A 19,504-nucleotide genomic window follows, 5' to 3' on the forward strand; every position below is an offset into this window, starting at 1 on the left:
GCGGTTCCAAGTTAACTACCACCATACGCATGCTTTGCTGTTTTCTTTTCTATGCAAGTAAAAATACAACTCATGAGGACATATATCAATCTATCAATTATCTAATCAATACATATAAAGCTAGCTTACATGTGGCAACTTGCTATGGCTTTAGTAAACAATTTTGACTCCCTTTCATTAATTACTATCATCAATTACTATCATCCAAAAAGTATCGGACTGGACCCAAAACGGATAATATCGCATGCGTGTGGACTGGGCTGTTACAGTTGGTATCAAAGCCAGTACCCGGATTGGTGTGCCAGCGAGGACGCTGGGCCCCAAGGGGGGAGGATTGTGACTTCCCACATCGGTTGGAAAGGGCAACGAAACACGCCTTATAAGGTGGTGTGGGTACCTTTCCCGTGCGACGCGTTTTGACAAAACCGTGTGGGCTGGGCCCAAAGCGGACAATATCGCATGCGGATGGACTGGGTTATTACAGTTGGTATCAGAGCGAGTACCCGGATCGGTGTGCCAGCGAGGACGCTGGGCCCCAAGGGAGGAGGATTGTGACATTCCACATCGGTTGGAAAGGGGAACGAAGCACGTCTTATAAGGTGGTGTGGATACCTTTCCCGTGCGACGCATTTTGACAAAACCGTGCGTGCTAGGTTCAAAGCGGACAATATCGCATGCGGATAGACTGGGCTATTACACAGAAAATATACCCACATCATTCGGTTATAATCATAAAAAAAATAGAAGGAAATATCTTCTTCCATTCAGTGATGGAGCTCAAGTTGGTCCAAAAATATCACAATGTATTAATTCTTGGTGCCTTTGCTCTCCAGGTATTTTTAGAAATGGCAATCTATGCATTTTTCCATATATACATCCTTCACAGACTCTATCTATATGGGCAATAGGAGGTAAGTCTAAAACCATGTGGGTGGACTGGGCTATTACATAGAAAATATACCCACATCATTCAGGTATAATCATAAAAAAACAGAAGGAAATATCTTCTTCCATTCAGTGATGGAGCTCAAGTTGGTCCAAAAATATCACAATGTATTAATTCTTGGTGCCTTTGCTCTCCAGGTATTTTTAGAAATGGCAATCTATGCATTTTTCCATATATACATCCTTCACATACTCTATCTATATGGGCAATAGGAGGTAAGTTTAAAACCATATTTTTGTCTTTTAATAATTTTAGACCATTATAATTTAAAAGCCCATATCGTAGATGCAATAAGTATGACTCATCCAATTTTTTACTTTGAAAAGCTAGTTTTTCATCATGTGGCATAATAAGAGGAAAAACATTATTTTGATTCATTTTTATTTTTGCCACCATGATGTTTTTATTTTTATCAATAATTATGCTTTCTTCTCCATAAACAATTATAGGATAATTCTTTCGAAGTAACTGGCCAACACTTAAAAGATTTGATGTTAAGTCAGGAACATAAAGCACATCATGAATGAGATTAGAGTTACCTCCTTTGAAGTTTACTGCTATTACTCCTTTTCCTTTGACTTCATGTGACCTTCCATCTCCAAGCTTTACTTCAGATAAAAAGTTTTTATCCATCTTCACAAAGAGTTGTAGATCACCTGTCATACGACTACTGCATCCACTATCCAAAAACCATGTAAGTTTTGATTCTTGTTTAACAGACATACATGAATAAAACACTTGACTATCTTCAACCTTTTCAGAATAATTAACTTCATTCCTTTCTTGCATGTCTTTATACCAACAATCTCTTTGTGAATGAATTTTGCACTTTGTGCATTTAAAACGACAATTTTTTGACTGATGCTCAGGTTTTTGGCAAATAATGCAATAAGGTTTAGAATTACCCCGAGAAATTTCTTTGCTCATAATTGTTTGTTCCTCCTCTGCCTTGTGTCACGGTTGGGGCATTTCATCAAACACTTGGTGAGCATTCTCTCCATTTTGGGCCTTATAATCCATTTTGGGCCTTACAATGGGCCAAGCACCTAGAGTAGTGTAGAATTCTCTAGAACATTATGGAGAACTCTAGGTCAAGCCATGTACATATCCATTTCTAGATGTTTCTTTAGATATTTTTGTAAAGGAGGTGGGAAGGATCTAGACACCCATTCTCCACCGTAGGATTAAAGCAATTATAGCCGTAGGATTAGACTTTGTATGCCTATAAATAGGTGGAGGCCTCATTTGGCCAAACCATCCAAGAAGATCCAAGAAAATCCCAAGAATCCAAAAATCATCCAAGGATTCAAGAATCCAAGCTACATTTGTAAAGCTCTCTTTTAAGTAATATACTTTCATTCTCCCAAACTCTCTTTGTGCTCTAGCTTTCTTTGCTTAGCTTTCTGTTTTAGTGGGCAAAAGGCTTACTTAGTTGCAACAAAGGGTCGGAATAGCAACTAAGGTCGCACGGCTTGAAGGGTAAACAATTGAAGGGTAAACAAACAAGTCCGTGACACTTGGCCTTGATTACCACGTCCTCTTCTGAAGGAATCTCCTCTTCTTGTTGAATTGCTTTTTGAGGTTGCCAAATTCCTTTCCGTGATGTTGCAATTTGATTTGAATGCTTCCTCCACAGATTGGTTAGAAAACCTGTTCATTCTTTTTGATGTGCTTCGAGAGAGCCAAATAGTTTATCCAAAGAGTATGCTTTCAAATCTTTGGATTCTTCTATAGCTGCAACAATATGCTCGAATTTTGCTAGCAAACATCTTAATATTTTTTCTACAATTTTTTGATCAGTAATAGTATCTCCATAACTTCTAATTTGGTTAATAATTCTAGAAACTCTAGAAGAAAATTATTGGATATTTTCGTTTTCTTTCATTGCTAAATTATCGAATTCTCTCCAAAGAGTTTGAAGTTTAATAGAGATTGCCTTTTCATGGCCTCCAAATCATTGTTTTAGAATTTCCCATGCAGCTCTAGATTTTGTTGCATTTGATATTCTAGGGAAAATGCTTTTACTTATCCCTTGTTGAATGAAAAGTAATGCTCGTGCATCTCTTTGAATGTTTTGCTTGTACTCCTTTGCTATTTCCGTCCACGACTGCAATTGCTCGGAACTTGCAGGCTCATCAAGGCCTTCTTCAATTATATCCCACAAATCTTGTAAGATAAAAAGGGTTTTCATTTGGATGCATCAAAAATCATAATTCTCACTGGTAAAGATGGGAATTAGATTTTGGACATAACTAAAGGTTAATTGGTTATTGGCTACCATGGATATTTTATAAAAGGGGCAAGAACCAGGCTCTGATACCAAATTTATTAGATATTATATGAAAAAGTTTTAAAATAAAGGCTTAAATTTGACGAGATTGAAAAAATACCTGTTTGGTAAAAGAAAAGAAAGTGGCCGAGACTAATTAAAATTGAAAGAAGAGAAGAGCTAAAAAATACAGAAGAAATGCACGTTATAATTTCTTTATTTCCCTAAAATAATACAAAGCAAGAGTACAAGCCTATATATAAGCTAAAAAAGGCGATTCCAAGGTAACTACCGCCATATGCATGCTTTGCTGTTTTCTTTTCTACACAAGTAAAAATACAACTTGTGAGGACACATGTCAATCTATCAATTATCTAAGCAATACATATAAAGCTAGCTTACATGCGGCAACTTACTATGGCTTTAGTAAACAATTTTGACTCCCTTTCATTAATTGCTATCATCAATTGCAACATAAGTGTAATTTCTTGAATCTTCACCACTCAACCGACTTTGCCAAATTACAATTATTATTATTATTATTATTATTATTATTATTATTTTAACACTCACAGGGAGCTAAAAGAGTAGTATCCAATTAGTCGGATCTTGATTTGGAAGCTAGGAAATTTACTGGGAAAATCTTAGGTGGTGAAGTTGACTCCCAAGATTCTGTGCCATCCCCTACATCAAAGAACTCTAAAGGCCCAGCAGAGGACGACTGGAATCCAAGGCAGAGTTGAGAATTTAGAATAAATATATAGAAATTAAACATTGCTTCAATTTCATTATAATCGTTTTAGAAATATCTGGGTTTATTGAACCCTCCCTATAAAGATATGTAGTCTCATAATTTTGAAGCTTTGCAATTTATTTCTCTATTAATTTTTTGCTACTCTTGGAAAGAATACAAAGATTACAAAAGATTTTGTTACCTTTTAACAATTGAAAGCTCTGGGATACTTTAATTAAGACTGTGTAATCTTCCGCTTTACATCATTTTATTACTGGATTGGATTTTTTTCTTCTTTTTTTTTTTTTTGTTTTTGGGGGGGGGGGGGGGGGGGGGGGGGGGGGGGTGGGGTACAGTTGAGCAACCTTATCTTCTTCACCTACACAGAACCAAACTCTTTTTAGAAACAAAGCTGTTTCATGGTGATCTTGGAAACTATTCCTTATTATTATTATAATAATTAAATTCTTTTCCTGAAAACGGTAATCAACTAATGCTGAAATGTAAGCAAAAATAAATTCAATTTGAGAGTTATTTTGTTTTGGAAGCATTACTAATCTATGAGTTAATTTTATTTTATTTAGCGCCAACGAGGTATCAGAAAACTGCATTTTGTTTTGAGCCTGGAAAGACATATATGTATGTATGTATGTATATATATATATATAATATACGTAATTCTTTGACTACTAGTTTCATGGCTCAGAATTAAATGGGACATATTTGATTCTGATGTTGGAAATTGATGCGTTGCACCAAAATAATGTCTTTTCCAATCAAACTAGTGACAGCCATTACAGGTATGCATGCAATGGTGTGGCGTTAAGAAATGGCCCTGCCCATCAGTCAGTCACAAACCAATGTGCACATACTCAGAATATAAATGCATCTTACAGTCACCCATCCACCACCATAGCCACTGCATCTGACTCTTCTTCTATATTTCATTTTCCCTTTTTATAAAATCAATATATACATATATAGCAATAATTATAATTAAGGCAGAACCACATTACAAGAAGGTTATTATTAATAGCCAATAAAAGTACTATGGGACGAACACAACCTGGATTATATCCTCCAATTACCATTACTTAACATGTCTATATTAACATCATTTTTATAGATGGTTTAATAATATTCCAATCGGCTGTGGCTGTGGCTGTGGGGGTGAATTCTGCCCAATGGGTTTTGACCAAAATGTGATCATCTCAATTAATTAGTACGCAAACTATTTAATTATCTGGGAGGGTGTGCAAAATCAATACCTGAAGAATGTCCACTAAGGAATCTACCTATCTAGGCTTGATTAATGTGGTGACCACCATGACAGGAGAATATATACAGGAATACAAGTTGATCTCTAGTGGATATAAAAAGTTGAGTAAAGAGATATTTTTTATTATTAATATTATCTTCTTTTTCACATAGAAATGCAGATAAACCATTTGTTGTGAGGACATTGAAAAGGATGATATATAAATAATTTAAATAAACATATATGTTGGCATGAATATAATTTCGGTTCATATTTGGTTCCGTATATTGACATCTGATGGGCTACAAGATGAGGAAAAATAAAAATAAAGTGAACAAACTACCAAACTAGGGTTATTAAAATATATAGGACTATCCCACAAAATTACAATACTAATTGACGGGTCGAACTATTTAGTCAACACAAGCATATATATACATTCAATATTATTCATTGATGTGAAATACAAATCTTAAGTTCTTTACAAATATTGTCAACAATTAAAGAAGAAAAAACCATCCAAAGCAGATGCAATTCACAATGAAACATATTAAAAATTAAACAAACACATATATATACCTGGCTAGAGCACAGATATCCAGGATGAAACCTGTTAAAAATTAAACAAAACATATCTAGCTTGAGCAAGAAAAGCAAAATCTAAAAACGTTCAAATGTCCTTCTTCTTTTATATGAAGCAAGTAACTAATTAATTTAAGCAATCCCAGTTATTTATTTGTTCTGGTAAAATAAAAATACTACAAATTAATCAACCTTTTAAAAAAAAGCAAGTTGAAAATATCAAAAGCTAGCTTAAAACAAAAAACTCTGATAATTTATATATAATGGATGAAACAGATAAGAATTAAAGAAACAAACTTGTTTTAAATTTCTCCATCACGGTTTATAGGCTGTTAATTATAGGCAGTTACTATTAGTTTCCAACTTTTTTTTTTCTTTTCGCTTTTTTTCCCCCAAAAAAAAAATTGAGATGGTGACCATTTAAGATCCATTTCAAGATGGTGACCATTTTGAGCTTTTTATCAGTTGGCTAACTTAAAATAATAATTAAATCCCGGGTGACCATTTTGCTTTTAAAAAAAAATTAAGAAAAAAAAAAAGGGCAGCTTTATAATTGAGATCCATTTTAGGCTTAAAAAAAGAAAAAGAGAGAGAGGAAGAGAAAGAGGAAAAAAAAAAATGAAACTGTCCTGATAAAAATGAATAATTGAGATCCATTTTCAAGTAGGTGACGACCTTCCGCTGCCAGTTATTTATTTGTTCTGATAAAATAAAAATATTACAAATTAATCAACCTTTTAAAAAGAAGCAAGTTGAAAATATCAAAAGCTAGTTTAAAACAAAAAAACTCTGATAATTTATATATAATGGATGAAACAGATAAGAATTAAAGAAACTGCAAACTTGTTTTAAAATTTCTCCATCACGTTTATAGGCTGCTAATTATAGGCAGTTACTATTAGTTTCCAACTTTTTTTTTTCTTTTTTTTGCTTTTTTCCCAAAAAAAAATTGAGATGGTGACCATTTTAAGATCCATTTCAAGATGGTGACCATTTTGAGCTTTTTATCAGTTGGCTAACTTAAAATAACAATTAAATGCAGGTGACCATTTTGCTTAAAAAAAAAAAGGGCAGCTTTATAATTGAGATCCATTTTAAGCTTAAAAAAAGAAAGAGAGAGAGAGGAAGAGAAAGAGGGGAAAAAAAAAAAAATGAAACTGTCCTGATAAAAATTAATAATTGAGATCCATTTTAAAGTAGGTGACGACCTTCCGCTGCCATACACACATGGCCTTCATCAGAGATCATACAGAAATTATTTAAGCTCCCATTTGTACTTCTTTAATTTTCTTAAATTGAATCATGGTCAGTGACTGCACAACCACTATAATTGTGATTTTGTCCGTGTAATCACTAATTGCCTTTTGCAAGTAGCTATAGGTTATAGCATATATATATATATATACATTTGGTGAAATCATTATCACTTTATATTACCCCAAAAAAAAAAAATGTACGTTAAAATTTAAAGATAAATTAATTTAATCTCCAACAAAAAAGAAAGAAACTAATCGAATAATTAATTGATTCACCAATACACATTCCAAGAGCATTTTTACCGATCGACCGACGTGTTAAATAAGTGTATCAATCAATCAGTTAATTAATTAAAATGAAGAAAAAAATAAATGTAGTTAATCAATTAATTAATTAACCAACTTTTTTAAAAAAGATGTAAGTTGAAAATATCAAAAGCTAGCTGCTAAAAACAAAAATTCTGATAATTAAAATAGATAAGAATTAAAAAAACAGCAAATTTGGTTCAAATCTCCATGGTACATTTATTTATACACACTAATTATAATGAACTACTCATTTCCAATGATTACCATATCTGTTCCATATCCACATCAGTTGGGCTACAAGATGAGGAAAAGTGAACAAAATTACAAACTTTAGGTTGGCTTCTTGTTATGCAATCACGTTGATTAGGAAGTAAGAACAGAGTTTCATGGTCTATGATGCAACGCGGTGACACACTGATAGACACCCTTTTCTTTTCTCAGGGACAGAACCACATAATTTTAGGGGCATCTAAATTACAAATATTGGATACAAATATTTGCATAGAATATAGTTTATAGTACAATCATACAGTGATACAGATACCATTATTTTTTTTTATTTTTTTATTTTTGGCTTTCCCACTATAATATAATATGCTATATTAATTTAAAATTTAACAATATAAAATGTATAAGATACATTCTGAAAAGATATAAATTCACTAAATATGAAAACCATTATGTCCATAGATACATATATATAAGAACTTATTAATTAAAAAGACTTATTGATGTTTACCAAATATTAAATTAACCATAAAATTTTCCAATTAAGATGCTCCAATCAACATGTGTAATTGAGAACATACAAAACCAAAAAATAATTATTGAGTTTTTAAATTTCTGAAAACTTCATAAAATAACTTAAATAAGAATTGCTTTTAGGCTTATCTTTAAAACAATTATAGTTAACAAAATTGGAGACTCCCACAAAACAATTATATTGTTGAACAATGATGGTTAACGAAATTAGAGACTCCCTTAAAATTAGTATATAGATAGTACAAATCAAATTAGGAAAAAAAAAAAATGTCTTCTTCTTTTTATCATTTCACTAATTTCCCCCTTCCCCCTCAAGAAAAAAGAAAAACGTTGATAATAAAACTACATAAAATGCAACATTAAATAATTGTTATTAAATAAATACCACATAAAATTTTAAACAAATATTGACCACAAAAGGGGGAAAAAAATTGATACTTTCCATTTAATATATACATTTACTCTATACAAATTAATATAGTAATATCATAAGTTTCCAATAATAAAAATAAATATTTAGATAATCTTAGAATAAAGACTATTCTAATTCCCTTTTACCAGTTTCCACGTCGTAATTGTCACAGGGAGCTAAAAGAATAGTATCCGAGCGGCCAGATCTTGATCTGGAAGCAAGAAAATTAAGCGCGAAAATCTTTTATTTCTCTATTTTTTGGTGCTCTTATAAAGAGATTTTGTTACCTTTAATTAACATTTGAAAGCTCTGGGGTACTTATAATTACGATTATGTGGAATCTTCCACTTTAAATCATTTTATTTAATTTTGGGTTAAAGTTTTTTTTTTTTTTTTTGTACAGTATTTAAGCAACTTACATTCTTCACCTACACAGAACAGAACAAAACTGTTTCTAGAAACAAGTTGTTTTCAATTGTTACATTTTACTCTTCCTGTTTATGAAGTGGAAACAGGAAAACATATCCTCAAGTTCTTTCTTTTTCTTTTTCTTTTACTTTTTCTTTCTAAAAAGAGTAATCAACTTAATTATGCAGAAATCTAAGAAAAAAACAAATTCTATTATCCATATGTTTCAACTCCAATAAGGTTTCAGCACCTGTATTTTGTTTAGAGACAGGAAAGAACATGTTCACACTGAATACTTTGACTAGTAGTTTGGCTCAGAATTAAATGGGACAAATTTGATTCTCATGTTGAAAATTGATGTTGGCCAGAAATAAATGTGTTTCCAATCAAATGAGTGACAGGCATTAGAGGTATACATGCATGAAATGGTGTGGGGCTCATATATGCCCCTGCCCATCAGTCAGTCACCACCAACCATTTAAATGTGCACATACTCAGAATGTAAATGCAACTTACAGTCACCCACTTACCACCATAGTTAGACTTCGCAATTTAGATCGGCGACACGATTCGAAAACGACACGGAATAATGGATTTGGGTTTATTATAAATGAATTTGGGTTATAATCGAGTCAACTCGTTTAACACAAATATTAATCGTATCATTTTCAGGTTAACCTGTTTAACTCAAAATTGACCCGTTACGACTCATTTATTAAACGTGTCAGTTTCAACCCGACACGATTATACACCTATTACAACCCATTTAAATTTAATTTTAAATTAATATTTTATCACTAATATAATATTTAATAACTAAAAAATATTATAAATTAAAAATTTTATAAAAATAATTTTCTATTACTAATTTTTTAAAAACAAAAAATATATCTTTAATAAAAATAAAAACATAAAAATAAAAATAAAAAATTTCGGGTTAATAGGTTAATTTTCGGGTTAATAGGTCAATTTCAGTTTAACGGGTTAATAGGTCAACACGACCCGTTAAAATAATCGTGTTAAACGGGTCATGTCGTGTTGACCTGTTTATAAACAGATCGGTTTAGTGTTTTAGATACCTGACACAATTAATAAATGGGTCGTGTTCGAGTTAGGCATTTTTGACACGATTATTAAACGGATTAACACAAACACAACCCACGAACACGAATTGCCAGGTCTAACCATAGTTACTACATCCTGATTTCTTCTTTTACATTTCCTCTTTATTTCCTTTTTATATATTAATAATATTTTTAAAAAAAAAACAGTAATAATAATAATAATTAAAAGGTGACCCACATTACAGAAGGGTATTATTAATGGTAGTATGGCACATACGTACACAACCTGAATTATATCATCCCGTTACCATACGTGTATTAACAAGGAAAAAAAAAAAAAAACACCTTTTTATTGATGGTTCAGTAATATTCTAATCTGACTTTGGTGGGGAATTCGACCATATGGGTTTTGACCAAAATGTGATAGTCCTAATTAGTATGCAAACTATTTATTTGGGGGAGTCTGCATCCGAAGACTTGTATACCCACTAATGAATATTCTAGTTACGCTTGGTTAATACGGTGACCACCATGATGGATGAGTTCAAACTAGGCGAATATATATATAGGGAATATATAAAGTTGAGTAAAGATATTTTATTGTTTATTATTATTTTTTAAGTCTCTTTTTTCGCATAGAAGTGCAGATAAACAATTTGTTATGAGCACAGTGAAAACGATGATATGTATATTGTGTGCCATGAATTTTTAGGTTAATATTCAGTTCCATATTCACATCAGTTGGGCTACAGGACAAGAAAAAGTGGACAAACTCACAAACTTAGGTGGGCTTCTTGTTATACAATGACGTTGACTAGGAACGGGTTCCATGGTCCCTGATGCAAACGCAACCACAGACTAATAGACATCCATTTTTTCCTTCGACAAAATAATACCCACCTTTATGATTTATATTTCATTCTCATCGTTGCACGCTAAACACTGATAGAGATACGTGAAGGAGCTGTATATTGATCATGATTAACGTATATCTTTTGCTCAATAATCAAAACCATGCAAAATTACATAATATATATATATATATATTATCTTTAAGTTTTCATTAAAACAATTTAATTAAATGAAAATTAGCCTTCAACATTATTATCTATATTTATATATATATATATACATATATATTTTTAATTATATAATCTAGTTTATCATCAATATCTTTTCTTTATTAACTAATTTAAAGTTAAGTAAAAAGTAGAATCATTGATTGAAACATTTGTCGTTACATCAATAAAAAACACACGATATATATGTAAATAAATAAATATATATATACATATATTATATGCATAACAAGATTGCATATATATTGTCAAAACCATTTGTGATAGAAAAGAAATCTTTCGGCAAATAATCATTATTGTTATTGTACAAAACCTGAAGATCATACGTACAAAAAATAATCAAAGCTACTTTGACTACAAAATTTCTGGACCCCTAGCATGTCATTTCAAACGTGAGTTTCCAAAAAGATGCATATATGTAAAAATAAAATAAAATAAAATATAAGAGAGAGTAAGTGGAGAATTTTCATCGTCGGTTGTAGGTCATCTTTCATCATATCAACGAGAGCTCCATGTCGAACCCACTCAATCTTCGCTAATTAATTAAGCCCATATTTTACCAACTGATTAAATTTTAATTATCATTTTCCAGTCGGTAATCGAATAGCACCACTAGTTTTCACTTTGCTTTCTATCGCTGTTTAAAAAATTAAGCAAATATAAGCATAATTTTGTACTAATCTGTACGTATGTAGAAAAAAAATGTCACTTAGAAATTAATATACAAATATAATTGATTAATGATTCAAATGCATGCATGTTCCATTTATAGTGTATTGTTTTCTTCACACAATTTAATCAACAGTAGTGCACATTCGATCTTAAAGATAAACAAGATATTATGAGATTAAAATAATTAAGGGATCCCACTAAAAGGTAGTGAGGCAGTCACAAATTAATAGTGTCATTCCGTATTAATTGGAGAGATTGACAAATTCAAGGCCCAACATACAAAGAGATTAAAACTTTATATTTTATATATATATATATATATATATATATGAAAAAATAAATGAAATTTCAAGTTATGTGGGGAATATGAAGGTGTGGGGTATGAGGGTGAGAAGACAAGAGGGTATGGACCGACATCCATGGGAAAATATCATCTTTGCAACTACTTCAATATATAGATTACCATTAAAAATTAATATAATTAATAAAAAAAAATATTATATGATATAATATATAGTTTAATTACTGGTCAGAAACAAATAAAAAGCAAAACCATATTTTGGCCACATTTTAGGGGGGGCTGTTTATATATATGAAAGCGACAGAGTAGAGAATGAGACTTGCGGTCCTCACGATGCAATCATGTAACAATTTAATTCCTCTATTAAAGATGTTATCGAAAAGCCTCCAAGCAATCCTGCAGGGTGCCAAAATAGAATTGAATGGAATAGAATAGGCGTATATTCGATAATTAGCGTTAGTATTAATTTCTAAATAATATTCCAAAGACACACACCAGAGAGAAAGAGAGACAGAGACCCCTTTTCCTTTTACCGCCCAATTCTACTTTTGTTTTGATTTCTAGTTGAGATGAAGACGACCACCAACCACCACTCCACACACCCACATCCCCACACACCCACAATAATATAATTTCATTAATCTTCCTTTTTGGCTACCTGTTATTTGCTACAGCTTTCCCTTACCCAAAACCAGAACTTTCTCTCTCTTTCCCATTATTTCACCTTTTTTTTTTTTCCCCCTTCCAATCCAATAACTGTTTTTTCTCTCTTTGATTAAATAAAAAGTCTTCATAGAGATAGAGAGAGAGAGTTTAGAGCTATGGAGGGGATGAAATTGAGTAGTAGTAGTGGCAGCAATATTGGTAGTCCAAATTATTACCATCTTCAAAACATGAGGAAGAAGACTAGTAGTACTAGTACTACTAGTAGTGGGCAGTCTGAAAGGACTGGTTCCAAAATTAATCATGAAGAAAATATGTTCAGTAGCAGCAATGAAACATCTTCACCCCTCAGTTCAAGCAACATATCAAAGATTATTCTTCCTCCTTTGGGTGTTTCAAGCTATATTCAAACTCCTATTCATTCTAAAGGATGGATCATCTCCCCCATGGATTCTAGATACAGGTTTATATAGTTTTTTACTTACATACATACAATACATGAATTTCTCATGTTTTTAATTAATTCATCATGCCCATATCATATACATATATCTTATATATATATATATATGATGATGATGATGATGATGATGTTATAATTATATATTATATGATGTAATGAGGTAAATATATGTGTATATGCAGGTGTTGGGAGACATTCATGATTGTTTTGGTGGCATACTCTGCCTGGATTTATCCGTTTGAGGTTGCTTTTCTGGATTCATCTCCAAAGAAGGAGGTGTATATAGCAGACAACATCGTGGATCTCTTTTTCGGAATCGACATTGTCTTGACGTTTTTCGTAGCTTACATTGATAGAACCACCCAATCACTTGTTCGTGACTCCAAAAAGATTGCCATCAGGTTTTTATTTAATTATTATTACTTAATTTTGTTTACAACTTTCAAATATTTTAATGAAATTTTTAAGATTATTTATATAAAAAAAATTAAACATATATATATATATATATATATATATATAATTAGATCAGATATGTTACTTTTGTTAGTAGTATAAAATTATATTTATGTGTAACGACAAGCCTTGCCATTTTCACACTTCTGCAGAGAAATCTTATCTCATATAAAGTGAGTGAGAAAAGGCTGAAAAGTTTTTGACTTTGTTGAAAAAAGTTATATATATATTTGTTTAAAAAATAGTACAGTATTTTACAGTATCCTTATCGTCAATATGATTGGTTGAGAACTTCTCTGTCCATCCGTGAGTGATCAAGCAAGGATCGGAATATTTATACTATATACATATACATATATATATATATATATATATATATATATATTATTTAAATTTTTACATATTATATGGTCTTGACTCATTATCATGTTAGCTAGATTGGCTTTTTTCCATGAATTATAATTTTTTTACTGTTTATAGATGTGGATCAACCGCGTTAATATATTCTACTTTAATTAATTTCTACCTATTCCTATTCTTTTGTACTATGAATCTTAAAATTCTTCTTCCTTGTTGGATATAATTAAAGTGAAAAATTCTAATCTCCACTTTTTTTTTTTTGCTTTTTTTTTTATCAATTCTAAACTCCGCTTTGGAAGTATATATTACTTTAGTATATATAAGATTATATTTTATAAAATATATATGAAACTATCACTTTCATTATATTGTTTATACTGGTTAGTAAATTGGCATATATTATGTTTGTAATATGTGTACGTATATATTTTTAAAAAAAAATTATTTTCTGTATCGATTTCAATTGTATAAAATTATACACTTTTTAAAGGAAAATTTTAAAACACATAATAAATATATTGTCGTATTATACAAGTAAATATATATATATATATATATATATTTGAAAAAATAGTTAATTTTATTTTTTTCGACAATATAAAAAATGTGTATAAAAAAGATTTTTTATTTTATTCTTTTAATTATTTACTAATTTCAATGTTTTTTTAATATAGTAAACTATTATTATCTTATTAATAGTTTTATTTTAATTATATATATTTAAAATAACTAATATTAATATATATTTATATATATATATATGTATATATTTAATATCCATATTTTTAATCTATAACATATTTATATGTGTACATACCAAATATATAACCTTTCTATTTCTATAATTTTTAGGTCAAATTTTTTTACATATTTTTGAATAAATAAAACAATTGATACATATATAGTTTTGCTGTTCAGTATTTAACTATTTATGATTTATAATTAACTAACTTTGATTTATAATTTAGTATTAATTTTTGAGCTTCATAAACTTGAGGCTCAATAATTTGTTAATTAGGAGAAGAAATGTAATTTTATGATCAAACTTATTCAGATCGACACATAATCACATCGCCAATCGCATCATATAGATTAATTAAAGGGCTTTAGAAATTTGGGTAGCCCGGCCCATCGTCATTTATGGGTGCTCATGATCATGACAATTGGAATTTCATGGAGTAAAAGAATTCCCACATGGGGATATACACACATGATCATGTGGCTAATAGCAAGAGAAACATGCATGCACTAGTGGATTTAATTGATAATGATGATGATGTTTGATTAACTAGGTACATGTCAACATGGTTTCTGATGGATGTGGCATCAACCATTCCCTTTGAGGCATTAGCCTATTTATTCACTGGCAAAATCAAAGTGAGTCTCTCTTACTCCCTCTTGGGATTGCTTCGCTTTTGGAGACTTAGACGAGTCAAGCAACTCTTTACCAGGTTAATATACAATTCATTCACTAATTAGTTAATTTCTCTTTTATATATGTTTTATTCATTCAAATTTTAATTATTCAACCAATAATTTCCCCATATATCTTTATATTATATTATGTATTTTCCAGGCTTGAGAAGGACATCAGGCTCAGCTACTTTTGGGTCAGATGCGCAAGGCTTTTATTTGTGAGTCAAATTTTGAACTTTTTCGTTTTATAAAATGTTCTTCCCTTTGTTTGTTTCTACTTTATACTTATCAACCAATTTAAAAGTGATGAAAAAAATAAATAAATAAATAAATAAATAAGCCAACTCTTGGTATATATATTGTATATGGGTTTATGATAAAAGTAGCAAATTTGTTGGATTCAATTATTCTTATATTCAAGGAATCACATATGACACACATGGTTATTAAATGACTCCAAATATATCAAATTTAATGAGAACAACTTATATAATTTATGTCCAAAAATGAAAATTATAATTTGTGCATATGTGTTTTGTTTTCATGTATATAGGTGACAGTGTTTTTGGTACACTGTGCTGGGTGCCTATATTATCTGCTAGCTGACCTATATCCACACGAAGGAAAGACATGGATTGGAACTGTGAATCCAAACTTCAGAGAGACTAGCCTTTGGATTAGATACATCTCAGCCTTATATTGGTCAGTCACCACCATGACAACAGTTGGTTATGGTGACCTCCATGCAGTCAACACCGTGGAGATGGTCTTCATCATTTTCTACATGCTCTTTAACCTTGGCTTAACTGCCTACTTGATAGGCAACATGACAAACTTAGTAGTAGAAGGGACTCGCCGTACCATGGAATTTGTATGTATTTTTCTAACCATATAGTCAATTACATTGTTATTTGGATTTTATACTACATGGTCTTAAATATTGATTAGTGATGAATATTAATAAGTTGGCTTGTATATGGTACAGAGAAACAGCGTTGAAGCAGCATCAAATTTTGTGGGACGAAACAGATTGCCTGCAAGGTTAAAAGAGCAGATTCTAGCTTATATGTGCTTGAGATTTAAGGCTGAGAGTTTAAACCAGCATCAACTTATGGAACAGCTACCGAAATCGATTTGCAAAAGCATCTGTCAGCATTTGTTTTTGCCTACAGTGGAGAAAGTTTATCTTTTTAAAGGTGTCTCAAGAGAAATACGTCTGCTATTGGTTAGTAGAATATCGCTTTGATATCCTTATGGTGGCATGGCAGAATATAGATCTCCATCATACGTTTCTAGAACTATTTAATGTCATGATGATTGAATTCATTGTTTTCTGCTAAAAGAATCAATAATGTTCAATATGAGACATCATGGAAACTAATTAGAGAATTTTGGTTTGAAATGCTATACATTTCTAATCTGATTGAATAAACAAATTAACCAGGTTGCCAACATGAAGGCGGAGTACATACCACCCAGAGAAGATGTCATCATGCAAAATGAAGCACCAGACGATGTATACATCATTGTTTCTGGAGAAGTTGAAATAATTGATTGTGAGACTGAGAAAGAGATTGTTGTTGGGAGTCTGCAATCGTTGGACATGTTTGGAGAAGTTGGTGCACTTTGTTATAGGCCTCAAAGCCACACTTTTCGAACCAAGACACTTTCGCAACTTCTGAGAATCAAAACCACTGCTCTAATTGAAGCAATGCAGACCAAAAGGGAAGAAAACATACAAATTCTCAAAAACTTACTTCAGGTTTGTTGATAAAGTTAGCACTAAAGTCGAAACCCTTTATATTGTTCTCGTAACTTATCTTCTTTTCTCTGTTTCTTTATTGTTGAATTGCAGCATCACAAAATGCTCAAGGATTTAAGCATTGGAAATTTAGCAGTTAAGAGTGGGGAAGAAGAAAATGATCCAAACATGGAACTCAATTTATTGACCGTTGCAAGCACAGGCAATGCTCGTCTTCTTGACGAGCTTCTCAAGGCAAAGTTGGATCCTGACATTGGAGACTCCAAAGGAAGAACTCCATTAGTATGTTTCTTCTACCTTTGCTTAGTGAAAGACATTCCCATGTACAACAAATACAAAAAATGTACCAACAATTTGTCTTCAACTCTATTCTAGTTGAATAAGCTAAGTCATCAATGTGATGAAAAACGGTTTCGTTTCTCATAGTTCCCATTTACACACACAGGACTACAATACAGAAACTTTGGCTTTGTTAGTCTTCCCGTTACAGAGTCTTTTTATATTTTATTGCTTGTTAACTTCTCCCAAATTTTTCAAGGTTAAAACTGTTTCAATACCAGTCTTAGTCATGCTTATGGTCCTAATGGAGCAAAGCATTATATTCACATTGACCGGATAAATGTTAAACTGAAGCATGATCATAGTTCATTTTGGCAGTTTTAGAAGGCTCCACAAGGAGCTTTTAGCCTTTATTGCTGATTGTCTTCTCTGGTGATGCTTCAGCACATAGCAGCGTCTGAAGGGCATGAAGAATGTGTATTGGTGCTCCTCAAGCATACTTGCAACGTACACTTAAAAGGTGATCCTTATATCTTTCTCATTCCTCAACAATTTGATATCACTTTTTCATTGGCTTAATTTCTTATGAATGAAGACATATAGGGTATTTTATGTCCTGAAATCATCATGTTATATGTTATAAATTCATGGCAGACATAAATGGGAACACAGCATTATGGGATGCTATAGCATCGAAGCACCACACAATATTCAGGATCCTCTACCACTTTGCTGCACTTTCTGATCCATACACTGCTGGTGAACTCTTATGCACTGCTGCCAAAAGAAATGATTTGACAGTGATGGAAGAACTCTTAAAATATGGATTAAATGTTGACTCAAAGAATCACCACGGGTCAACGCCTATACAAATTGCCATAGCTGAAAACAATAAAGACATGGTAAATTTGCTTGTGATGAATGGAGCTGAAGTTGCCGTTAACAATACCAACGCGAATGAGTTTCCTTCATCAACTCTTAGTGAAATGTTGAGGAAGAGAGAGGTTGGACACCGGATTACACTGCCTGATAGTACTGCCCTAAGTGAAGTGCTTTCAATGAGGAATGGTGGAGAGCAAAGTTCCAATGGGAGAAAACCCGTTGGAGTAAATTGTGATAGGGTGAGCATATATAAGGGCCATCCCGTGGTGAGAAGAAAGAGCAACTGCAGTGAATCTGGGAGGCTAATTAAGTTGCCAAACTCACTGGAGGAGCTCAAAAAAATTGCAGGTACAGTTTTTTTCTCAACATATATTATCACAAAACAATCATGACAACTCTCTTAGTGTCAAAATCATTCTGAGAAAACATTATTCATTTAAAAGTTTTCTAAAGTAGTTCAATAATAATAAGAAGGTATCTAAGAACCATTTACTGTTGTAAAAACAGGCTTAGATCTCTACTTTTGGATGGTTTTCAAGTGGAAGTCCAATTAGTCTTAAATTGTATTATTAGATTTTATGAAAAGTTCACTAAATATAGATACCCTCTGATTAATTTGAACTTAATATTTTTCCATATGGTGGTAGTGGATCTTAAGATTTTTCTTCTTCATAGTTAATAAGCGACTTAGTGGATTTTGGTGTGTCAGGTTGAAAAATAAATAGTTGTCCTTCCATGATTTCCCAACAAGCTGGCATTTTAGTCAAACAACAAAATGGAACCTGCTAGATTTTGTTTAAAGCATATGTTTATAGATCTTCACGCCAGTTGATATAATATATTATTTTAATAATTAAGGTTTACAACTATAACATTGACTTTATTTGTGAAATATATGATTTTACAGGAGAAAAGTTCGGATTAGATGGAGGAAAAGCCACGGTAACAGATGAAGAAGGAGCAGAAATCGATTCTATTGAAGTGATTAGAGATAATGATAAGATTTTTATATTTGAAGATAGTCCATATCCATTTAACTCCTCTAACAATGTTGATTAACAAATTAACAAGCTCCTAAGAATTTCTTGTATAAAAGCTTTCCCTCATAGATTTCCATTTGAACTGTGTATAAATCTGAAATGAAATTAATTTTGCTCCTCTCTTTTCCACTA

The 19,504-nt window shown here is 31.5% G+C and overlaps 1 protein-coding gene across 3 annotated transcripts; it reads left to right on the forward strand.

Annotated features, from left to right (window-relative positions):
* Positions 1–12,476: 12,476 nt before the first annotated feature.
* On the forward strand, positions 12,477–19,504 carry LOC107415201 (potassium channel AKT2/3). 3 transcript variants are annotated; one of them, XM_016023489.4, is made up of 11 exons: positions 12,483–13,177; positions 13,360–13,578; positions 15,286–15,444; positions 15,570–15,627; positions 15,963–16,280; positions 16,395–16,634; positions 16,854–17,171; positions 17,265–17,453; positions 17,895–17,970; positions 18,105–18,680; positions 19,240–19,504. In XM_016023489.4, the coding sequence occupies exons 1-11, from the start codon at positions 12,873–12,875 to the stop codon at positions 19,389–19,391; spliced, it is 2,610 nt and encodes an 869-aa protein (XP_015878975.3). In that variant the 5' UTR covers positions 12,483–12,872; the 3' UTR covers positions 19,392–19,504. The 3 variants fall into 3 exon arrangements, with proteins under 3 accessions (XP_048328183.1, XP_024928816.1, XP_015878975.3); XM_048472226.2 differs by lacking the exons at positions 18,105–18,680; positions 19,240–19,504 and having other exon boundaries at positions 12,477–13,177; positions 17,816–17,953; XM_025073048.3 differs by lacking the exons at positions 18,105–18,680; positions 19,240–19,504 and having other exon boundaries at positions 12,478–13,177; positions 17,829–17,969.

The sequence above is a fragment of the Ziziphus jujuba genome, chromosome 4 (genome assembly GCF_031755915.1).
Source record: "Ziziphus jujuba cultivar Dongzao chromosome 4, ASM3175591v1".
NCBI lineage: Eukaryota > Viridiplantae > Streptophyta > Magnoliopsida > Rosales > Rhamnaceae > Ziziphus > Ziziphus jujuba.

Excerpts from the sequence above, each read along its gene's own strand:
- LOC107415201 (XM_016023489.4), top strand. The coding sequence starts at position 12,873 with ATGGAGGGGATGAAATTGAGTAGTAGTAGTGGCAGCAATATTGGTAGT. Across the intron at positions 15,445-15,569 it reads GTCAAGCAACTCTTTACCAG|GCTTGAGAAGGACATCAGGC; the intron begins GTTAATATACAA and ends TGTATTTTCCAG. Across the intron at positions 17,971-18,104 it reads TTGCAACGTACACTTAAAAG|ACATAAATGGGAACACAGCA; the intron begins GTGATCCTTATA and ends AATTCATGGCAG.